This window comes from Oncorhynchus tshawytscha, linkage group LG09, assembly GCF_018296145.1.
Source record: "Oncorhynchus tshawytscha isolate Ot180627B linkage group LG09, Otsh_v2.0, whole genome shotgun sequence".
In the NCBI taxonomy this organism is placed as follows: domain Eukaryota; kingdom Metazoa; phylum Chordata; class Actinopteri; order Salmoniformes; family Salmonidae; genus Oncorhynchus; species Oncorhynchus tshawytscha.
This window is the reverse complement of record NC_056437.1, coordinates 2,607,224-2,633,588: the sequence shown is the minus strand read 5'-3', so window position 1 is coordinate 2,633,588 and position 26,365 is coordinate 2,607,224. Positions and strand designations below refer to the sequence as shown.

The window sequence follows — 26,365 nt, the reverse complement described above, 5'->3', positions numbered from 1 at the left end:
GATGGACAAATACAGGACATCAATGAGAGAACCATCAGATGGTTATTAATTAAATACATCAATGAGAGAACCATCAGATGGTTATTAATTAAATACATCAATGAGAGAACCATCAGATGGTTATTAATTAAATACATCAATGAGAGAACCATCAGATGGTTATTAATTAAATACATCAATGAGAGGACCATCAGATGGTTATTAATTAAATACATCAATGAGAGGACCATCAGATGGTTATTAATTAAATACATCAATGAGAGGACCATCAGATGGTTATTAATTAAATACATCAATGAGAGAACCATCAGATGGTTATTAATTAAATACATCAATGAGAGAACCATCAGATGGTTATTAATTAAATACAGGACATCAATGAGAGAACCATCAGATGGTTATTAATTAAATACATCAATGAGAGAACCATCAGATGGTTATTAATTAAATACAGGACATCAATGAGAGAACCATCTGATGGACAAATACAGGACATCAATGAGAGAACCATCAGATGGTTATTAATTAAATACATCAATGAGAGAACCATCAGATGGTTATTAATTAAATACAGGACATCAATGAGAGAACCATCAGATGGTTATTAATTAAATACATCAATGAGAGAACCATCAGATGGTTATTAATTAAATACAGGACATCAATGAGAGAACCATCAGATGGTTATTAATTAAATACAGGACATCAATGAGAGGACCATCAGATGGTTATTAATTAAATACAGGACATCAATGAGAGAACCATCAGATGGTTATTAATTAAATACATCAATGAGAGAACCATCAGATGGTTATTAATTAAATACAGGACATCAATGAGAGAACCATCAGATGGTTATTAATTAAATACATCAATGAGAGAACCATCAGATGGTTATTAATTAAATACAGGACATCAATGAGAGAACCATCTGATGGACAAATACAGGACATCAATGAGAGAACCATCTGATGGACAAATACAGGACATCAATGAGAGAACCATCAGATGGACAAATACAGGACATCAATGAGAGAACCATCTGATGGACAAATACAGGACATCAATGAGAGAACCATCAGATGGTTATTAATTAAATACATCAATGAGAGGACCATCAGATGGTTATTAATTAAATACATCAATGAGAGAACCATCAGATGGTTATTAATTAAATACATCAATGAGAGAACCATCAGATGGTTATTAATTAAATACAGGACATCAATGAGAGAACCATCAGATGGTTATTAATTAAATACAGGACATCAATGAGAGAACCATCAGATGGTTATTAATTAAATACATCAATGAGAGGACCATCAGATGGTTATTGATTAAATACATCAATGAGAGGACCATCAGATGGTTATTAATTAAATACATCAATGAGAGAACCATCAGATGGTTATTAATTAAATACAGGACATCAATGAGAGAACCATCAGATGGTTATTAATTAAATACATCAATGAGAGGACCATCAGATGGTTATTAATTAAATACATCAATGAGAGAACCATCAGATGGTTATTAATTAAATACAGGACATCAATGAGAGAACCATCAGATGGTTATTAATTAAATACATCAATGAGAGAACCATCAGATGGTTATTAATTAAATACATCAATGAGAGAACCATCAGATGGTTATTAATTAAATACAGGACATCAATGAGAGAACCATCAGATGGTTATTAATTAAATACATCAATGAGAGGACCATCAGATGGTTATTAATTAAATACATCAATGAGAGGACCATCAGATGGTTATTAATTAAATACATCAATGAGAGAACCATCAGATGGTTATTAATTAAATACATCAATGAGAGGACCATCAGATGGTTATTAATTAAATACAGGACATCAATGAGAGAACCATCAGATGGTTATTAATTAAATACATCAATGAGAGAACCATCAGATGGTTATTAATTAAATACAGGACATCAATGAGAGAACCATCTGATGGACAAATACAGGACATCAATGAGAGAACCATCAGATGGTTATTAATTAAATACATCAATGAGAGAACCATCAGATGGTTATTAATTAAATACAGGACATCAATGAGAGAACCATCAGATGGTTATTAATTAAATACATCAATGAGAGAACCATCAGATGGTTATTAATTAAATACAGGACATCAATGAGAGAACCATCAGATGGTTATTAATTAAATACAGGACATCAATGAGAGAACCATCAGATGGTTATTAATTAAATACAGGACATCAATGAGAGAACCATCAGATGGTTATTAATTAAATACATCAATGAGAGAACCATCAGATGGTTATTAATTAAATACAGGACATCAATGAGAGAACCATCAGATGGTTATTAATTAAATACATCAATGAGAGGACCATCAGATGGTTATTAATTAAATACAGGACATCAATGAGAGAACCATCAGATGGACAAATACAGGACATCAATGAGAGAACCATCTGATGGACAAATACAGGACATCAATGAGAGAACCATCAGATGGACAAATACAGGACATCAATGAGAGAACCATCTGATGGACAAATACAGGACATCAATGAGAGAACCATCAGATGGTTATTAATTAAATACATCAATGAGAGAACCATCAGATGGTTATTAATTAAATACATCAATGAGAGAACCATCAGATGGTTATTAATTAAATACATCAATGAGAGAACCATCAGATGGTTATTAATTAAATACAGGACATCAATGAGAGAACCATCAGATGGTTATTAATTAAATACAGGACATCAATGAGAGAACCATCAGATGGTTATTAATTAAATACATCAATGAGAGAACCATCAGATGGTTATTAATTAAATACATCAATGAGAGAACCATCAGATGGTTATTAATTAAATACATCAATGAGAGAACCATCAGATGGTTATTAATTAAATACAGGACATCAATGAGAGAACCATCAGATGGTTATTAATTAAATACATCAATGAGAGGACCATCAGATGGTTATTAATTAAATACATCAATGAGAGAACCATCAGATGGTTATTAATTAAATACAGGACATCAATGAGAGAACCATCAGATGGTTATTAATTAAATACATCAATGAGAGGACCATCAGATGGTTATTAATTAAATACATCAATGAGAGAACCATCAGATGGTTATTAATTAAATACAGGACATCAATGAGAGAACCATCAGATGGTTATTAATTAAATACATCAATGAGAGAACCATCAGATGGTTATTAATTAAATACATCAATGAGATGACCATCAGATGGTTATTAATTAAATACATCAATGAGAGAACCATCAGATGGTTATTAATTAAATACATCAATGAGATGACCATCAGATGGTTATTAATTAAATACATCAATGAGAGAACCATCAGATGGTTATTAATTAAATACATCAATGAGAGAACCATCAGATGGTTATTAATTAAATACAGGACATCAATGAGAGAACCATCTGATGGACAAATACAGGACATCAATGAGAGAACCATCAGATGGTTATTAATTAAATACATCAATGAGAGAACCATCAGATGGTTATTAATTAAATACAGGACATCAATGAGAGAACCATCAGATGGTTATTAATTAAATACATCAATGAGAGAACCATCAGATGGTTATTAATTAAATACAGGACATCAATGAGAGAACCATCAGATGGTTATTAATTAAATACAGGACATCAATGAGAGAACCATCAGATGGTTATTAATTAAATACATCAATGAGAGAACCATCAGATGGTTATTAATTAAATACAGGACATCAATGAGAGAACCATCAGATGGTTATTCATTAAATACAGGACATCAATGAGAGAACCATCAGATGGTTATTAATTAAATACAGGACATCAATGAGAGGACCATCAGATGGTTATTAATTAAATACAGGACATCAATGAGAGAACCATCAGATGGTTATTAATTAAATACATCAATGAGAGAACCATCAGATGGTTATTAATTAAATACAGGACATCAATGAGAGAACCATCTGATGGACAAATACAGGACATCAATGAGAGAACCATCAGATGGACAAATACAGGACATCAATGAGAGAACCATCTGATGGACAAATACAGGACATCAATGAGAGAACCATCAGATGGTTATTAATTAAATACATCAATGAGAGAACCATCAGATGGTTATTAATTAAATACATCAATGAGAGAACCATCAGATGGTTATTAATTAAATACATCAATGAGAGAACCATCAGATGGTTATTAATTAAATACATCAATGAGAGAACCATCAGATGGTTATTAATTAAATACATCAATGAGAGAACCATCAGATGGTTATTAATTAAATACATCAATGAGAGGACCATCAGATGGTTATTAATTAAATACATCAATGAGAGAACCATCAGATGGTTATTAATTAAATACAGGACATCAATGAGAGAACCATCAGATGGTTATTAATTAAATACATCAATGAGAGAACCATCAGATGGTTATTAATTAAATACATCAATGAGAGAACCATCAGATGGTTATTAATTAAATACAGGACATCAATGAGAGAACCATCAGATGGTTATTAATTAAATACATCAATGAGAGGACCATCAGATGGTTATTAATTAAATACAGGACATCAATGAGAGAACCATCAGATGGACAAATACAGTACAATTCTCTAGAAACATGTTGCAGACATTTCCCCCAGCCACACAACCAACCATGACTCAGCACCACTCAGCCCAATACACCACCCAACCAGGGACGAGAGGAGAGGAAGCACAGTTCATTAGACTAATTACGTAACAGTGGCTTAGCCTTCCATTACAGAATGTGCTTTTAATCTATTGTCCAGATACCCGTGGGATGATCACGTTATAAACTTTAATTGATTGTCTAGTTACCCGTGGGATGATCACGTTATAAACTTTAATTGATTGTCTAGCTAACCGTGCGATGATCGTGTTGGAAGCTCCTATTAAGCCACAAAATCTGACCCCAGACCTGCCAGTGTGAAGAATCCTCTCAGCATGCATCTGAAATGGAACCCTGTTCCCTACGCAGTGCACTACTTTAGACCAGAGTCCTGTACCCTGTTCCCTACGCAGTGCACTCCTTTAGACCAGAGTCCCGTACCCTATTCCCTACGCAGTGCACTCCTTTAGACCAGAGTCCTGTACCCTGTTCCCTACGCAGTGCACTACTTTAGACCAGAGTCCTGTACCCTGTTCCCTACGCAGTGCACTACTTTAGACCAGAGTCCTGTACCCTATTCCCTACGCAGTGCACTACTTTAGACCAGAGTCCTGTACCCTGTTCCCTACGCAGTGCACTCCTTTAGACCAGAGTCCCAGACTGTTCCCACGCAACACTCCTTTAGACCAGAGTCCTGTACCCTGTTCCCTACGCAGTGAACTCCTTTGTACATCAAACACAGACACACACCCTAACACCCTAAGAGTCCTGTACCCTGTTCCCTACGCAGTGAACTCCTTGCTACATCAAACACAGATGAACACCCTAACACCCTAAGAGTCCTGTACCCTATTCCCTACGCAGTGAACTCCTTTAGACCAGAGTCCTGTACGCACCCTATTCCCTACGCAGTGCACTCCTTTAGACCAGATGTTCCCTACGCAGTGCACTCCTTTGTACATCAAACACAGTTCCCTACGCAGTGCACTCCTTTAGACCAGAGTCCTGTACCCTGTTCCCTACGCAGTGCACTCCTTGCTACATCAAACACAGATACACACACCCTAACACCCTAAGAGTCCTGTACCCTATTCCCTACGCAGTGCACTCCTTTAGACCAGAGTCCTGTACCCTATTCCCTACGCAGTGCACTCCTTTAGACCAGAGTCCTGTACCCTATTCCCTACGCAGTGCACTCCTTTAGACCAGAGTCCTGTACCCTATTCCCTACGCAGTGCACTCCTTTAGACCAGAGTCCTGTACCCTATTCCCTACGCAGTGCACTCCTTTGTACATCAAACACAGACACACACCCTAACACCCTAAGAGTCCTGTACCCTGTTCCCTACGCAGTGAACTCCTTTGTACATCAAACACAGACACACCCTAACACCCTAAGAGTCCTGTACCCTGTTCCCTACGCAGTGAACTCCTTTGTACATCAAACACAGATACACACACCCTAACACCCTAAGAGTCCTGTACCCTGTTCCCTACGCAGTGAACTCCTTGCTACATCAAACACAGATACACACACCCTAACACCCTAAGAGTCCTGTACCCTATTCCCTACGCAGTGCACTCCTTTAGACCAGAGTCCTGTACCCTATTCCCTACGCAGTGCACTCCTTTAGACCAGAGTCCTGTACCCTGTTCCCTACGCAGTGCACTCCTTTGTACATCAAACACAGATACACACACCCTAACACCCTAAGAGTCCTGTACCCTATTCCCTACGCAGTGCACTCCTTTGTACATCAAACACAGATACACACACCCTAACACCCTAAGAGTCCTGTACCCTGTTCCCTACGCAGTGAACTCCTTTGTACATCAAACACAGATACACACACCCTAACACCCTAAGAGTCCTGTACCCTATTCCCTACGCAGTGAACTCCTTTGTACATCAAACACAGATACACACACCCTAACACCCTAAGAGTCCTGTACCCTATTCCCTACGCAGTGAACTCCTTTGTACATCAAACACAGACACACACCCTAACACCCTAAGAGTCCTGTACCCTGTTCCCTACGCAGTGAACTCCTTTGTACATCAAACACAGACACACACCCTAACACCCTAAGAGTCCTGTACCCTGTTCCCTACGCAGTGAACTCCTTTGTACATCAAACACAGATACACACACCCTAACACCCTAAGAGTCCTGTACCCTGTTCCCTACGCAGTGAACTCCTTTGTACATCAAACACAGATACACACACCCTAACACCCTAAGAGTCCTGTACCCTATTCCCTACGCAGTGAACTCCTTTGTACATCAAACACAGATACACACACCCTAACACCCTAAGAGTCCTGTACCCTTTTCCCTACGCAGTGCACTCCTTGCTACATCAAACACAGATACACACACCCTAACACCCTAAGAGTCCTGTACCCTATTCCCTACGCAGTGCACTCCTTTAGACCAGAGTCCTGTACCCTTTTCCCTACGCAGTGCACTCCTTTAGACCAGAGTCCTGTACCCTGTTCCCTACGCAGTGCACTCCTTTGTACATCAAACACAGATACACACACCCTAACCGAAAGGTTGCTGGATCGAATCCCCGAGCTGACAAGATAAAAATCTGTCGATCTGCCCCTGAGCAAGGCAGTTAACCCTCTGCTCCCCGGGGCGCTGAAGACGAGGATGTCTATTTCCTATTCCATTTCCAGTTCCCTTTCCATTTCCTATTCCCTTTCCAGTTCCCTTTCCATTTCCTATTCCATTTCCAGTTCCCTTTCCATTTCCTATTCCCTTTCCAGTTCCCTTTCCATTTCCTAATCCCTTTCCTATTCCCATTTGTCACGCCCTGGTCTAAGTATTTTGTGGTTTCTTTATTATTTTGGTCAGGCCAGGGTGTGACATGGGTTATTTATGTGGTGTGTTTTGTCTAGGGTTTTTTTGTAGGTAATTGGATTGTGGTTAGTGGGGTTGTCTAGAAAAGTCTATGGTTGCTGAAGTGGTTCTCAATCAGAGGCAGGTGTTTATCGTTGTCTCTGATTGGGAACCATATTTAGGCAGCCATATTCTTTGAGTGTTTCGTGGGTGATTGTTCCTGTCTCTGTGTTTGTTTTGCACCAGATAGGGCTGTTTAGGTTTTTCAAGTTACGTTTATTGTTTTGTATTGTTCGTTATTATCTTTATTAAAGATGTATTGAGATAACCACGCTGCATTTTGGTCCTTCTCTCCTTCGACACAAGAAAACCTTAACAGAATCACCCACCACAACAGGACCAAGCGGCGTGGTGACAGGCAGCGGCAGCAGGAGCAGTGAAGTATGGAATATACGACTTGGGAGGAAATAGACAGGTGGGCGGTCGACCCAGGGAGAGTGCCGGAGCCCGCCTGGGATTCGTTGGAGCAGTGCGAGGAGTTATAGGAGAATGGAGTTGGAGAGACGAACACGGCGGCGTGGATGGAAGACCGAGAGTTAGCCCCAAAAATGTAATGGGGGGAGCACAGGGAGAGTGTGGCAGAGTCAGGAGTCAGACCTGAGCCAACTCCCCCTGTTTATCGTAAGGAGCCAAGGAGGAAACCAGAATCAGAGCCGGTGTTGGAGGTGAGCGAAGCAGAGACTGTGAAGGAGTTAATGGGGAAATTGGAGGAGAGAGTTATGAGGGAGTTGCTGTGTTGGTGCATGAGGCACGGAATTCGCCCGACCAGATAGGGCTGTTTAGGTTTTTCACGTTACGTTTATTGTTTTGTATTGTTCGTTATTATCTTTATTAAAGATGTATCGAGATAACCACGCTGCATTTTGGTCCTCTCCTTCGACACAAGAAAACCTTAACTCCATTTCCTATTCCCTTTCCTATTCCATTTCCTATTCCTTTTCCTATTCCCTCTGCAGTGCACTACTTTGTACTTCAAACACTGATATAAACACCCTATTCCCTATGTGGTGCACTACTTTGACCAGAGTCCTGTACCCTATTTCCAATGTGGTGCACTACTTTGACCAGAGTCCTGTACCCTATTCCCTATGTGGTGCACTACTTTAGACCAGAGTCCTGTACCCTATTCCCTATGTGGTGCACTACTCTTGACCCTTGCCTCTGAGAATAGTGTAATTGTATGTCTATTTTAACAAAAAATATCTCTCATGCAACAATTGGATGAATCGTTTTATTGAGTTTGTCGTCCATGATTGTTCAATGAGTCGACATTTGATGGCGTTATTCTGTATGACACCGTAGAGTGGCTGTTTGTTGACTGGCACAAGCCGACCTGAACGGATTTGGTAGAGTGATCCCTCGTGCAGTCGGAATACTAAACTACAATGGGAAGAAGACTTTGATTCCATCTCGGTGGAAAGCTTGTCCACAGCCTAACGTTCTGAGCTTACTTTCCTCTCCTTCCTGTGTTTATTAACATGAAGAATTATACAACAATGAGACTAGGAGTCTAAAACACCACAGGACCAGAGCTTCTTTATAAACTAATTAACCTCACCACAGGACCAGAGCTGCTTGATAAACTAATCAACCCCACCACAGGACCAGAGCTGCTTTATGAACTAATCAACCTCACCACAGGACCAGAGCTGCTTGATAACTTAATCAACCTCAACACAGGACCAGAGCTGCTTTATAAACTAATCAACCTCACCACAGGACCAGAGCTGCTTGATAAGCTCATCACCCTCACCACAGGACCAGAGCTGCTTGATAAACTAACCAACCTCACCACAGGACCAGAGCTGCTTGATAAACTAATCAACCTCACCACAGGACCAGAGCTGCTTGATAAACTAATCAACCTCACCACAGGACCAGAGCTGCTTGATAAACGAATCAACCTCACCACAGGACCAGAGCTGATTTATAAAGGAATCAACCCCACAGGTGGTTTTATTTGCAGTTGTATCAGAGCGAGTGAAGAGCTGACTGGTTGGCAGTAGGATTGTTTTAATGCCCTAAGTGTACAATACATTGATTTGGTTCATTTTCTTCCCTCGCTTGATTACCTCTGTGATGCATGTGCAGTGCACAGTAAGGCGTTTGGCCCGTTTCAGAGCAAACAAATCATTTATGATGTGGGCATTTACTGCCTAGCTATTTGTACTGCTCAGCTCTACTCAACCTGCTGTATATCTAGTCTGGAGTGAGGAAGGGAGGGAGGATGAGGAGGGAGGAGGAGGGGGAGGAAGAAGGGGAGGAGGAGGGAGAGAGGGGAGAGGAGGGAGGAGGACAAAGGAGGAAGAGGAGGAAGGGGAGGAGGGGAGAGAGAGAGAGAGGGGGTGAGGAGGAAGGAGGGAGAGGAGGAGGAAGGAGGGGGAGGAGGAGAGAGAGGGGGAGGAGGAAGGAGGGGGAGGAAGAGAGGAAGGAAGGAAGGAAATTGCATTACTGTTGTAAGGGAACACCCCCCTGAAATGGACAAAAATTAATGGGAAGTCATTGGCACTGGACAAACCATATACACGGTGTCCAATACCACTCAATTTGGCGTCGTTTCGTTCAAAGTTGATTGCAAATGCCAGGTGTAACACTTTAAAAATCCAACAGGTGGCGAGTGCGCTCCACCGTGGTTTTTCATATTGCAAATGCAACACGTCAACATCCAAAAGCAGAATTTTGAAAAAGTGAAAAATAAATGTTTTGTCAATTACACATGTGTAAGAACTGTATGAATATGCTTTTGTCCAAATTTATTATCATAATAAAAAATTTAACTTGTGCATAAGGCATATGTTTTCTCCATTTGCAATATGATTTCATAGGAAGTCAAAAGTCAAAAGTCAAAAATAGCAAACATTTTGAAAAAACTTCACACACCCTTAACAAAAGTGCTTTCTGGACCGTTTTTCGAAATTCTTTAGAGCGTTGGACTAGTAACCGCAAGTTCAAACCCCCGAGCTGACAAGGTACAAATCTGTCGTTCTGCCCCTGAACAGGCAATTAACCCACTGTTCCTAGGCCGTCATTGAAAATAAGAATTTGTTCTTAACTGACTTGCCTGGTTAAATAAAGGTAAATAGCTGGGACCCTTTGGGTGACAAATCAGAGAAATATTTTCTAAAATAAAGTGAATATGTAATCGTTATTTGTGAATGTATGAAACCTGTGCCGGTGGAAAAATATGTGGGGCATCGTCCTCAAACAATCGCATGACATGTTTTCGGTGTAATAGCTGCTGTAAATCAGTGCAGTTAGAAGAACAATAATTTAAGCCTTCAGCTGATATAAGACACTTATATGTACCTACATTTCATATCCATAATATTTGTGATTATTTATTTGAATTGCGCACCCTCCAGTCTCACCGGAAGTTGTCCCGCTAGCGGGATGCCTATTTAAGAACAATTTATTATTGTATAGGCAAAGACAGTCGCACACATTTAAAATACAACCATATACACATCAAACAACAACAGTTTTTCATCTTTCCTAAAGGTCATGCTGCTTTGTTCTTCAGTAATAGGAGATGGATCATGTATCTGTGTAATACTGGGATCATGCCTCTGTGTAATACTGTGATCATGACTCTGTATACTACTGTGACCATGTATCTGTGTAATACTGTGATCATGACTCTGTATACTACTGTGATCATGACTCTGTGTAATACTGTGATCATGACTATGTATACTACTGTGATCATGACTCTATATACTACTGTGATCATGACTCTGTGTAATACTGTGATCATGACTCTGTGACCATGTCTATGTGATCACGACTCTGTGATCACGACTCTGTATAATACTGTGATCATGACTATGTGATCATGACTCTGTGACCATGACTATGTGTAATACTGTGATCATGACTCTGTATAATACTGTGATCATGACTCTGTGATCATGAATCTGTATAACACTGTGATCATGACCATGTATAACACTGTGATCATGACTCTGTATAATACTGTGATCATGACTCTGTGATCATGACCCTGTATAACACTGTGATCATGACTCTGTATAATACTGTGCTCATGACTCTGTATAATACTTTGATCATGACTCTGTATAATACTGTGATCATGACTCTGTGATCATGACCCTGTATAACACTGTGATCACGACTCTGTATAATACTGTGATCATGACTCTGTGATCATGACTCTGTATAATACTGTGATCATGACTCTGTGATCATGACTCTGTGACCATGTCTGTGTGATAATGACTCTGTGATCATGACCCTGTGATCATGACTGTATAATACTGTGATCATGACTAGGTGATCATGACTCTGTGATCATGTCACTGTATAATACGGTGATCATGACTCTGTGATCATGACTTCATGTAATACTGTGATCATGACTCTGTATAATACTGTGATCATGACTCTGTGATCATGACCCTGTATAACACTGTGATCGTGACTCTGTGCAATACTGTGCTTTGTCGCAAATAAATTTTGCACTTGGGGACTGTGAAGAGACCCCTGGTGGTAAGTTTTGTAGGGTATGTATGGGTGTCTGAGCTGAATGTCATTTGGCTACGCATTCATTGTGGATTAATCATTACAGCAAATAATTATCATAGAAACTAGAAGAGTAGCACTTCATATTTGGTAATCCCTCAACCAGGAAAGACTGGCCTGGGTGTTGTTGATGTTAGTTCTGTGCGTGCAGTTAAGGGCAAGGCGTGCTGCTTTGTTTTGATCCAGCTGCAGCCTTGATAGGTCTTTCTTTACTGCACCTGACCCTATTAACAGACAGTAATCAAGGTGGGAGAAGACCAGGGCCACCTGAACAACTCGTACAGCTGATTCTTGTGTCAAAAACACACAACATCTTTTAATAACAGACAGACCCCATCCCCATCTTCACAACAATTTAGTCAACATGACTTGACAAATGATAATTGACCATCCAATGTTCTTACAAGGAGTTCAGCTTCCTCAACTTGCTCAATGGTCCCACCCTTTATACACACATCCAGTTGATGTTTAGTTCTTACCGAAGGTTTTCAACCAAATACTTTTAATTGTAGATGTATTTAAGTATCTGTAACTCCTTGTTTTGAATTCCAGTGAGGTCAGTGGCTTTGGGTGCTGACATGTAGAGCGTGGAATCATCCGCGCACATAAAGTCACTCTAGCTTTGTGTAAGACCAATCATTTGTAAAAAAAAATATATTTAAAAAAAATAGAGAAGCGTAATGGCCTGAGGACTCTGCCCTGAGGGACACCACACTGTACCTGTATCTGATGTTAAAGAAGCTTCTATTGAAGAACACTCTCTGGGTTCTACGTCACTCATTAAGTATATTGGGTTATATGACAACTCTGGTAATTTCCCTTAACTAGTGAAGACAGGATGAACCATTCCACGGTGTGGTTGGATGTATTAGAGGACCCTGTAACACTACCACACAGGAAATGGGATATTTCCTTTGGTGCTTCCTGAACGCTTGGACTCCAGGAGACATAGAGTCACAAGGGGTAGAAGGGAGGTGTAGGCAGGGAAAGATCAGAGAGGAGAGAGGAACAGAGAGTAGTAGATTAGTAGAGAGGAGAGGACCAGAGAGGAGAGGACCAGAGAGGAGAGGACCAGAGAGGAAAGGATCAGAGAGGAGAGGACCGAAGAGGAGAGGACCGGAGAGGAGAGGACCAGAGAGGAAAGGACCAGAGAGGAAAGGACCAGAAAGGAGAGGCCCAAAGAGGAGAGGTTCGAAGAGGACCAGAGAGGACCAGAGAGGAGAGGACCAGAGAGGAGAGGAGAAAGGGAGCAGAGAGGAGAGGACCAGAGAAGAGAGGACCCGGGGGGGAGAGGACCCGGAGAGGACCAGAAAGGAGAGGACCGGAGAGGAGAGGAGAAATGGAGCAGAGAGGAGAGGACCAGAGAGGAGAGGACCGGAGAGTAGAGGACCAGAGAGGAGAGGACTAGAGAGGAGAGGACCGGAGAGGAGAGGACCGGAGAGGAGAGGACCAGAGAGGAGAGGACCAAATAGGAGAGGGCCGGAGAGGAGAGGCTCGGAGAGGACCAGAGAGGAGAGGACCGGAGAGGAGAGGATCGGAGTGGACCAGAGAGGAGAGGACCGGAGAGGAGAGGATCGGAGAGGATCGGAGAGGATCGGAGAGGACCGGAGAGGAGAGGACCAGAGAGGATAGGACCAGAGAGGAGAGGATCAGAGAGGAGAGGACCGGAGAGGAGAGGATCGGAGAGGATCGGAGAGGACCGGAGAGGAGAGGACCAGAGAGGAGAGTACCAGAGAGAAGAGGACCAGAGAGGAGAGGACCGGAGAGGAGAGGAGAAAGGGAGCAGAGAGGAACAGCGAGGAGTAGAGAGGCATCTCAACCACACAGGACTTTTACAGCCCAATGTGTTTTATGTTGATACCTCTGAGCACAGGTTGCTATCGGACCTATTTGGAAGAACAAATGTACATATCAAAATGTTAAGACATAGCCTGCAGAATAACAGAATAGGATTAGTACATTCTACTAGTGAAGTCAGTCAGTTGACCGCTGATAGAGGTTAGCATCTGGTCACGTGATAGAGAAGCATTGGGACAGAAGCCCAGAGGAGTGGACCCCTGGGACACAGGAGATAAGAGAGGAGACAGAGACTGACACTGGGCTGAGGGAGGTGAGGTGGAAGAGAGGGAGGTCAGAGAGAGAAAGAGACAGAGAGAGAGAGAGAGAGAGAGAGAGAGAGAGAGAGCGAGAGCGAGTGATGGGAAGAGAGGGCTGGAGGAGAGGTAAGCGCAAGGAGATCTGGGTTGCTCTCCAGAGACTTTCCAAAGGAGAGGAGCAAAGCGGAGGAGCAGAATAACAGAGTAGGATTAGTATATTCTATCTCCGTTACCTTCTGCTTCCTACCTTCTGCTCCGTTACCTTCTGCTCCCTTACATTCTGCTTTCCTACCTGCAGATACATTAGCTTCTGCTCCGTTACCTTCTGATCCATGACCTTCTGCTTTGTTACCTTCTGTTCTGTTACCTTCTGCTCTGTGACCTTCTGCTCCATTACCTTCTGCTTTGTTACCTTCTGATCCATTACCTTCTGCTCTGTTACCTGGTGCTCCATACCTTCTGCTCCGTAACCTTCTGCTTCCTTACTTTCTGCTTTCCTACCTTCTGCTCCATTACCTTCTGCTCCGTTACATTCTGCTCTGTTGCATTTTGCTCCATTACATTCTGCTCCCACCTTATCTTCTGCTCCATTACCTTCTGCTCCATTACCTTCTGCTCCATTACCTTCTGCTCTGTTGCCTTTTGCTCCATTACATTCTGCTCCCCCTTATCTTCTGATCCATTTCCTTCTGCTCCATTACCTTCTGTTCGTAACCTTCTGCGCCGTAACCTTCTGCTCCATTACCTTCTGCTCCATTGTCTTTGGCTCCATTACCTTCTGCTCTGTTGCCTTTTGCTCCATTACATTCTGCTCTCACCTTATCTTCTGCTCCATTACCTTCTGCTAGTAACCTTCTGCTCTGTTACCTTCTGCTCTGTTACCTTCTGCTCTGTTACCTTTTGCTCTGTTGCATTTTGCTCCATTACCTTCTGCTCCCCCCTTATCTTCTGCTCCATTACCTTCTGCTCCATTACCTTCTGCTCGTAACCTTCTGCTCCATAACCTTCTGCTCCGTTACCTTCTGCTCCATTACCTTCTGCTCCATTGTCTTCGGCTCCATTACCTTCTGCTCTGTTACCTTCTGCTCCGTTACCTTCTGATCTGTTACCTTCTGCTCTGTTACCTTCTGCTCTGTTACCTTCTGCTCCGTTACCTTCTGCTCTGTTACCTTCTGCTCTGTTACCTTCTGCTCTGTTACCTTCTGCTTTGTTACCTTCTGCTTTGTTAAATTCTGCTTCTTTACATTCTGTTTAGCGCAGAGATGTAGTACAAAATGTGTCTAAAATGTTCAGATAATAGATGACTTTGTCCTCGTTTTGTGTTCTAAGGCCTTTTAATCCTGTTTTTATTGCAGAACACAAAGGCCTGTCAGCAGTTGGAACTACTCTACAAGTTCAGTGACCAAACATCCAGGGAGCAGCCTGGGCAGCCAGCCTCTGAATATGTGGACTCTAATCCCACAACGTTACATCTGGCTCTGAACTGAAGCACATTGAAACTAACCCAACTCTACCATTGCTTTAGGAAGTACTGCATGTATATTTATAGAAGGGGAAATATGGTTTATCCAAAACAGTCATATAACAGTATCTGATTTACATCATTACCTTAACAGGGTAAACAGTGGTAGTATGACCATACAGGATGTGCCCTAATGAAAGTTGAAATACTAAATGCTGAAAAACAGAAACCTGTAACACTTGTTTGGGACCTGTTGTATGGCGTGTGTATGTAGTGTGACAGCTGATATGTCAGTATGTGACAACTGATCTTAATATGTTTATATGCATCATACATTTGTTTTAACCTTAATTTAACTAGGCAAGATCTTGTAGAGCGCATTCGTCCTCAACATCATAGAATCATAACATCATAGAATCATAACATCATAGAATCATAACATCATAGAATCATAACATCATAGAATCATAACATCATCAATCTCTGGTGATTCAACACGTCACCATTACAGAGAACTAACTGTCTGTCTGTCTGTCTGTCTGTCTGTCTGTCTGTCTGTCTGTCTGTCTGTCTGTCTGTCTGTCTGTCTGTCTGTCTGTCTGTCTGTCTGTCTGTCTGTCTGTCTGTCTGTCTGTCTGTCTGTCTGCCTGCCTGCCTGCCTGCCTGCCTGCCTGCCTGCCTGCCTGCCTGCCTGCCTGCCTGCCTGCCTGCCTGCCTGTCTGTCTGTCTGTCTGTCTGTCTGTCTGTGTGTGTGTGTGTGTGTGTGTGTGTGTGTGTGTGTGTGTGTGTTTGGCGTCGAATCCAATGGCCAGATGGTGTATGAAATAAAGGGTCCCTGTCACCTAATCCAAAATTATATCAACCACAGAGGGTTCTAGTCCCTGTCACCTCCTCCAATATTATATCAACTACAGAGGGTTCTAGTCCCTGTGACCTCCTCCAATATTATATCAACCACAGAGGGTTCTAGTCCCTGTCACCTCCTCCAATATTATATCAACCACAGAGGGTTCTAGTCCCTGTCACCTCCTCCAACATTATATTGACCACAGAGGGCTCTACTCCCTGTCACCTCCTACAATATTATATCAACCACAGAGGGCTCTAGTCCCTGTCACCTCCTCCAATATTATATCGACCACAGAGGGTTCTAGTCCCTGTCACCTCCTCCAATATTATATCAACCACAGAGGGTTCTAGTCCCTGTCACCTCCTCCAATATTATATCAACCACAGAGGGTTCTAGTCCCTGTCACCTCCTCCAATATTATATCGACCACAGAGTGGTCTAGTCCCTGTCACCTCCTCCAATATTATATCAACCACAGAGGGTTCTAGTCCCTGTCACCTCCTCCGATATTATATCGACCACAGAGTGGTCTAGTCCCTGTCACCTCCTAAAATATTATATCAACCAGATAGGATGTTGAGTCACTGTGATATTCATAATAAGTGTTTTTGACTCGGTGAGACGTTGTGGCGAGAAAGCTTTCTCCCTCTGATTTATGAGACAGCCGATCCGGAACCATCTGACATGGTTGATTAGGTCTTGCTCTTGAGGAAATGCTTAATTGTAATTGCCCACATATACACTGATTGTACAAAATATTAAAAACACCTGCTCTTTCCATGACATAGACTGACCAGGTGAATCCAGGTGAAAGATATAATTCCTTACTGATGTCACTTGTTAAATCCACTTCAGCCAGTGTAGATGCATTGGAGGAGATGGGGTTAGAGGTGAAAGAGGTGTAAACCTTGAGGCAATAGATACATGGATTGTTTATGTGTGCCCTCCAGAGAGTGAATGGGGAAGATAAAATATTTAAGTCCCTTTGAACGGGGTTTGGTAGTAGGTTCCAGGCGCACCGGTTTGAGTGTGTCAAGAACTGCAACGCTACTGGGTTTTTCACGCTCAACAGTTTCCCGTGTGTATCCAGAACTCTCCACCACCCAAAGGACATCCAGCCAACTGCTGGAAGCATTGGACAGCTTGTAGAGTCTGTGCCCTGACCAACTGAGGCTGTTCTGAGGGATTAAGGGGGTGAAACTTGAGTTTCAAGATTAGCAAAGTGTTCCTAATGTTTTGTATAGTCAGTGTAGATTATTTTATCACCATCACTCTGGTGTTTATTTTTTTATTATATTTTTATTTTGAACTAAAGCAACTGTAGCTATATTTACCTATCACAGGTTGATTAGGTATCAGGGTTAGCTCCAGTTTTCCTAAAGACAACCCTGTTTGATTAGGTATCAGGGTTAGCTCCAGTTTTCCTAAACCTGACCCAGTTTGATTAGGTATCCGGGTTAGCTCCAGTTTTCCTAATCCTGACCCAGGTTGATTAGGTATCAGGGTTAGCTCCAGTTTTCCTAAACCTGACCCAGTTTGATTAGGTATCCGGGTTAGCTCCAGTTTTCCTAAAGACAGTTTGGAGATGAAATGTGAAGCCAGTTAGTGGCAGAGGATGGCCAGGTCCAGCTGTTCTCTGGCTCATTACATGCACCACTAAATACATTACCTCCATCGTCTCTATGACAACTGGCCCCACCCTCTTTTGAGAGGCTACTCTTTCCTCTCTGATGACTCAAACTACATTTTTTCTCTGATTTATCGTTTGCTAAACACTGCTTTCAGAAAGTATTCATACCCCTTGACTTATTCCACATTACACAAAATTGTTCCCCCCCCTCACCCATCTATACACAATGGTAATGACAAAGTGAAAATGTTTTTAGAAATGTTTTATCATTTACTGAAAATGAAATACAGAACTATCTCATTTACATAATTATTCACACCCCTGAGTCAATACTTTGTAGAAGCACCTTTGGCGGCAATTACAGCTTTGGGTCATCTTGGAAATGTCTGTGTCAGCTTTATACATCTGGATTTGGGGATTTTCTCTCATTCTTCCTTGCAGATTTTTCTCAAACTCTGTTAAATGAAATTGAGAGTGGCGGTGAACAGAAACCTTAAAGTCTTTGCACAGATTTTCTATTTGATTCAAGTCTGGGCTTTTGCTGGGCCACTAAAGGACTTTCATAGTCTTGTCCTGTAGCCATTCCAGCTCTGGCTGTATTCTTGGGGTCATTGTCTTGGAACTTAAATCTCCCCAGTCTAAAGTCACTCTGAAGCAGGTTTTCATCAAGGATTTGCCTCTAATTTGGCTCCATCTATTTTTCCCACTATCCTTGCCAGTCTCTCAGTCCCTGCTACTGAACAGCATCCCCATATCATGATGCTGCCACCACCATGCTTCACCGTAGGTATGATGTTAGATGGGTGATGAGCTATGTTTTTCTTCAGACATAGCGCTTTGCTTTCAGGCCAAAGAGTTTCATTTTTTTTATCTGATCAGACCACAGTCTTTCACGTGTATTTTTGCAAACTCCAGATGTGCTGTCATGGGAGTGACTGAGTGGCTTCTGTCTGGCTACTCTCCCATAAAACCCAGATTGGTGAAGTGCTGTAGAGACTGTTGTTCTTTTGGCAGGTTCACCCATCTTAGCCAAGGAACTCTGTAGTTATGTCAGAGTGGTCATTGGGTTCTAGGTCACCTTCCTGATCAAGGTCCTTCTTGCCCAGTTGCTCAGTTTGGTTGGACGTCAAGCTCTAGGCAGGAAAGTCTGGAAATGTCCATATTTTTGTCAATTTCCCAATGATGGAGACCCATGTGCTCTTGGAAACGTTCAACTCTCTAGACCCTTCCCCAGATACATATATATGCCTCATCACAATTCTATCATGGAGAGCTACGGAGAGTTCCTTGGACTGACATGCGCTGTCAACTGTTGGACCTTATATAGACAGGTGAGTTTCTAAATCACGTCCAAACAATTGAATTGGCCACAGCTAGACTCCAATCAAGTTGTAGTGAAATCTCATGGATGATCAAAGGATAATGGGATGATGGGATAATAATAAACGATAATGGGATAATAATACAGGATAATGGGATAATAATAAATGATAATGGGATAATAATAATAAAGGATAATGGGATGATGGGATAATAATAAGGGATAATGGGATATTAATAAACGATAATGGGATAATACTACAGGATAATGGGATATTAATACAGGATAATGGGATAATAATAAAGGATAATGTGATGATGGTATAATAATAAAGGCTAATGGGATAATAATAAAGGATAATGGGATAATAATAAAGGATAATGTGATGATGGTATAATAATAAAGGATAATGGGATGATGGGATAATAATACAGGATAATGGGATAATAATACAGGATAATGGGATAATAATAAAGGATAATGGGATGATGGGATAATGATACAGGGTAATGGGATAATAATACAGGATAATGTGATGATGGTATAATAATAAAGGATAATGGGATGATGGGATAATAATAAAGGATAATGGGATAATGGGATAATAATAAAGGATAATGGGATAATAATAAAGGATAATGGGATGATGGTATAATAATAAAGGATAATGGGATAATAATAAAGGATAATGGGATGATGGGATAATAATACAGGATAATGGGATAATAATAAAGGATAATGGGATGATGGGATAATAATACAGGATAATGGGATAATAATATAGGATAATGGGATAATAATAAAGGATAATGGGATGATGGGATAATAATAAAGGGCAATGGGATAATAATAAAGGATAATGGGATGATGGGATAATAATACAGGATAATGGGATAATAATACAGGATAATGGTATAATAATAAAGGATAATGGGATGATGGGATAATAATAAAGGATAATGGGATAATAATAATAATAAAGGATAATGTGATGATAGTATAATAATAAAGGATAATGGGATGATGGGATAATAATACAGGATAATGGGATAATAATAAAGGATAATGGGATGATGGGATAATAATACAGGATAATGGGATAATAATAAAGGATAATGGGATGATGGGATAATAATACAGGATAATGGGATAATAATACAGGATAATGGGATAATAATAAAGGATAATGGGATAATAATACAGGATAATGGGATAATAATAAAGGATAATGGGATAATGGGATAATAATAAAGGATAATGGGATAATAATAAAGGATAATAGGATAATAATAAAGGATAATGGGATGATGGGATAATAATACAGGATAATGGGATAATAATAAAGGATAATGGGATAACAATACAGGATAATGGGATAATAATAAAGGATAATGGGATAATGGGATAATAATAAAGGATAATGGGATAATAATAAAGGATAATGGGATAATAGTAATAAAGGATAATGGGATGATGGGATAATAATACAGGATAATGGGATAATAATACAGGATAATGGGATGATGGGATAATAATAAAGGATAATGGAATAATAATAAAGGATAATGGGATGATGGGATAATAATAAACAATAATGGGATAATAATAAAGGATAATGGGATATTAATAAACGAGAATGGTATAATAATAATAAAGAATAATGGGATAATACAGGATAATGATAAATAAGAAAGGATAATCGGATAATAATAAAGGATAATGGGATAATAATACAGGATAATGGGATAATAATACAGGATAATGGGATATTCATAAACGATAATGGTATAATAATAAAGGATCATGGGATAATAATAAAGGATAATGTGATAATAATAAAGGATAATGGGATATTAATAAAGGATAATGTGATAATAATAAAGGATAATGGGTTATTAATAAAGGATAATGGGATAATAATACAGGATAATGTGATATTAATAAACGATAATGGTATAATAATACATGATCATGGGATAATAATAAAGGATAATGTGATAATAATAAAGGATCATGGAATAATAATAAAGGATAATGTGATAATAATAAAGGATAATGGGATATCAATAAAGGATAATGGGATAATAATACAGGATAATGGGATATTAATAAAGGATAATGGTATAATAATACAGGATAATGGGAGATTAATAAACGATAATGGTATAATAATAAAGGATAATGGTATAATAATAAAGGATAATGGGATAATAATAAAGGATACTGGGATAACGGTATAATAATAAAGGATAAAGGTATAATAATACAAGCTAATAGGATAATAATAAAGGATAATGGGATAATGGTATAATAATAAAGGATAATGGTATAGTAATACAGGTCAATAGGATAATAATAAAGGATAATGGGATAATAATAAAGGATAATGGGATATTAATAGAGGATAATGGGATAATAATAAAGGATACTGGGATAATGGTCTAATAATAAAGGATAATGGTATAATAATACAGGTTAATAGGATAATAATAAAGGATAATGGGATAATAATAAAGGATAATGGTATAATAATACAGGTTAATAGGATAATAGTAAAGGATAATGGTATAAATAATACAGGATAATGGGATAATAATAAAGGATAATAATAAAGGATACTGGGATAATGGTATAATAATAAAGGATAATGGTATAATAATACAGGTTAATATGATAATAATAAAGGATAATGGGATAATAATAAAGGATAATGGGATAATAATAAAGGATACTGGGATAATGGTATAATAATAAAGGATAATGGTATAATAATATAGGTTAATAGGATAATAATAAAGGATAATGGGATATTAATAAAGGATAATGGGATAATGGGATAATAATAAAGGATAATGGTATAATATTAAAGGATAATGGTATAATAATAAGGGATAATAATAATAAAGGATAATGGGATAATAATAGAGGATAATGGGATAATGGGATAATAATACAGGATAATGACACCTGAGCTCCATTTGGAGTGTCATAGCAAAGAGGTGTGAAAACTCAGATGTTTCTGTATTTAATTTTTTACACATTTTGAAAGTATTTCTACAAACATGTTTTGAGTCATTATGAGGTATTGCATTTAGATGGGTGAGAAAAATATATATTTAATTCCATTTTTTAAATTGTTTTATCCGTAACACAACGAAAAGTGAAATGAGTCGAGGAATATGAATACTGTCAGATTGCCATTATTGAAGTCATTTGTGGCAAAATGAGGGGTGTTGTACAAAAACAAAGTCCTCAGTGATTGGATCATCTCTAACCAATCAGAGTATCAAAGCCTCAAAGCCAATAACATATTTTCTAAATGTCGCTTTACCCACAAGTGTTCTGACTCTGCCCCAACCCATCAGTGTCTGGAACCAATCAGACAGTCTAGAAAGTATTTTCCTTTCTAGAAATCTTAGGGGAGGTACTCAGATACAGACTAATTCCAGAGAAGAAACTAATGTCCTTGGCTGTGGCAAAGCGTTTCTGGCCCGGAGCTAAAGGAGTTTGGGAAGGCAGGCGACATCAAAACCACATCTCACAACGTCTGGCCAAACCACAATTCTAACAGTCTGAACCATAGACATAATACAATGGAGGCTGCGGAGGGGAGGACGGCTCATAATAATGGCTGGAACGGAGTCAATGGAACTGTACTGAACCAGGTTTGCATGTGGCTGATACTATTCCATTTGTATTTGTTTTATTATGGATCCCCATTAGTTCTTGCCAAGGTAGCAGCTATTCTTCCTGGAGTCTGGCAGAATTAAGACAATTACACAATTTAAAAAAACATTACAATACATTCATTACAGAATTCACAACAGACTAAGTGTGAGCCCTCAGGCCCATACTCCACTAACACATATCTACATTACAACACAACATCCGTGTGTACATGTGTGTACAGTGTGTATAGTGTGTATGTTTTCATGTGTGTGTATGCATGTGACTGTGCCTAGAGTTTGGGTTGCAGGAAGGCCATTGACTCCATTCCAACCATGACTCCTCGTCCTCCTCCTTCTCGTCCTCCTCCTCCTCGTCCTCCTCCTCCTCGTCCGCCACCTCCTCGTCCGCCTCCTCCTCCTCGTCCGCCTCCTCCTCGTCCTCCTCCTCCTTGTCCGCCTCCTCCTCCTCCTCCTCCTCCTCCTCCTCGTCCTCCTCCTCCTCGTCCTCCTCCTCCTCGCCCGCCTCCTCCTCGTACTCCTCCTCCTCCTCCTCGTCCTCCTCCTCCTCGTCCGCCTCCTCGTACTCCTCCTCCTCCTCCTCGTTCGTCTCCTCGTCCATCTCCTCGTCCACCTCGTCCACCTCCTCCTCGTCCTCCTCCTCCTCCTCCTCGTCCGCCTCCTCCTCGTCCTCCTCCTCCTCGTCCTTCTCATCCTCCTCCTCCTCGTTTCTCCTCCTCCTCGTCCACCTCCTCCTCGTCCTCCTCCTCCTCGTTTCTCCTCCTCCTCCTCATCCTCCTCCTCCTCGTCCGCCTCCTTCTTGTCCTCCTCCTCCTCCTCCTCATCCTCCTCTTCCTTGTCCTCCTCCTCGTCCGCCTCAGCAGCCTCAACTCACTGCACTTCTTCCGCAGAGAGTAGAAGAAGTGCCAGGCAAAGACAATAGGAGACAGCAGTTTGTTGTGACAGAGAGCAGAAGAAGTGCCAGGCAAAGGCAATAGGAGACAGCAGTTTGTTGTGGCAGAGAGCAGAAGAAGTGCCAGGCAAAGACAATAGGAGACAGCAGTTTGTGGTGGCAGAGAGCAGAAGAAGTGCCAGGCAAAGACAATAGGAGACAGCAGTTTGTGGTGGCAGAGAGCAGAAGAAGTGTACCATCACTCATTCATATATCCTTATGTACATATTCTTTATCCCCTTACACTGTGTATGACAGTATTTTTTTTTGGAATTGTTAGTTAGATTACTTGCTCGTTATTACTGCATTGTCGGAACTAGAAGCACAAGCATTTCGCTACACTCGCATTAACATCTGCTAACCATGTGTATGTGACAAATAAAATTTGATTTGATTTGATTTGATTTGAAGTGCCAGGCAAAGACAATAGGAGACAGCAGTTTGTGGTGGCAGAGAGCAGAAGAAGTGCCAGGCAAAGACAATAGGAGACAGCAGTTTGTGGTGGCAGAGAGCAGAAGAAGTGCCAGGCAAAGACAATAGGAGACAGCAGTTTGTGGTGGCAGAGAGCAGAAGAAGTGCCAGGCAAAGACAATAGGAGACAGCAGTTTGTGGTGGCAGAGAGCAGAAGAAGAAGTGACTGCTGTATCTGCATCTCAGATGGCATCATTTGCTTTTCTAGTGTATTACGTTTAACCAGGGCTTGTTAAAAGTAGTGCACTAAAAAATTAATAGGGTGGCAGTTAGGACTGTACCTACTGCAGCCTGTACACCACAAACATCTGTTGTAGAACTGTAGCCTGTACACCACAAACATCTGTTGTAGAACTGTAGCCTGTACACCACAAACATCTGTTGTAGAACTGTAGCCTGTACGCCACAAACATCTGTTGTAGAACTGCAGCCTGTACACCACAAACATCTGTTATAGAACTGCAGCCTGTATACCACAAACATCTGTTGTAGAACTGCAGCCTTACAGACAGGCATTCCCTGAGAGAGAGGGTATTTCCCTGAGCACAGCCTGCAAGCCATTGCTGTTGTTGTTCCTAGCTAGAGTACTGTAGGGGTTGATGGCTGTGTGCTGTTGTTGTTCCTAGCTAGAGTACTGTAGGGGTTGATGGCTGTGTGCTGATGTTCCTAGCTAGAGTACTGTAGGGGTTGATGGCTGTGTGCTGATGTTCCTAGCTAGAGTACTGTAGGGGTTGATGGCTGTGTGCTGATGTTCCTAGCTAGAGTACTGTAGGGGTTGATGGCTGTGTGCTGATGTTCCTAGCTAGAGTACTGTAGGGGTTGATGGCTGTGTGCTGATGTTCCTAGCTAGAGTACTGTAGGGGTTGATGGCTGTGTGCTGATGTTCCTAGCTAGAGTACTGTAGGGGTTGATGGCTGTGTGCTGATGTTCCTAGCTAGAGTACTGTAGGCGTTGATGGCTGTGTGCTGATGTTCCTAGCTACAGCATCCTATCCAGTTTGCCTCCTAGCATCTGCCAGACCAGTCAAGACAACAAGCTACAATTCATCACAGAGGACTGAAAACAACATCTGTAAACAATTGGTTTCTGACTTTACCTGAGCCAATGTTGATGGTACTAGCTACGGTAGTAAAGATCCACACTAGGGCTGGAGGCTGTGTGGAATTACACTAGGGCTGGAGGCTGTGTGGAATTACACTAGGGCTGGAGGCTGTGTGGATTTACACTAGGGCTGGAGGCTGTGTGGTACTACACTAGGGCTGGAGGCTGTGTGGAACTACATTAGGGCTGGAGGCTGTGTGGAACTACACTGGGGCTGGAGGCTGTGTGGAACTACATTAGGGCTGGAGGCTGTGTGGAACTACATTAGGGCTGGAGGCTGTGTGGAACTACATTAGGTCTGGAGGCGGTGTGGAACTACATTAGGGCTGGAGGCTGTGTGGAACTACATTAGGGCTGGAGGCTGTGTGGAACTACACTAGGGCTGGAGGCTGTGTGAAACTACATTAGGGCTGGAGGCTGTGTGGAACTACACTAGGGCTGGAGGCTTTGTGGTACTACACTAGGGCTGGAGGCTGTGTGGAACTACACTAGGGCTGGAGGCTGTGTGGAACTACACTAGGGCTGGAGGCTGTGTGAAACTACATTAGGGCTTGAGGCTGTGTGGAACTACACTAGGGCTGGAGGCTTTGTGGTACTACACTAGGGCTGGAGGCTGTGTGGTACTACACTAGGGCTGGAGGCTGTGTGGAACTACACTAGGGCTGGAGGCTGTGTGAAACTACATT

The 26,365-nt window shown here is 41.1% G+C and overlaps 1 protein-coding gene across 1 annotated transcript in view; it reads right to left on the bottom strand.

The window, feature by feature from the left end:
• Nucleotides 1–23,777, bottom strand: part of LOC121847334 (vegetative cell wall protein gp1-like) — a 131,466-nt gene extending 107,689 nt beyond the window's left edge. The window contains exons 1-2 of the mRNA XM_042327943.1: nucleotides 23,682–23,777; nucleotides 15,247–15,474 (exon numbers count right to left, since the gene is read on the bottom strand). Of these exons, the coding sequence (XP_042183877.1) occupies nucleotides 15,247–15,474; nucleotides 23,682–23,777 (324 nt within the window). The remainder of the gene's footprint in view (nucleotides 1–15,246; nucleotides 15,475–23,681) is intronic.
• Nucleotides 23,778–26,365: the final 2,588 nt, after the last annotated feature.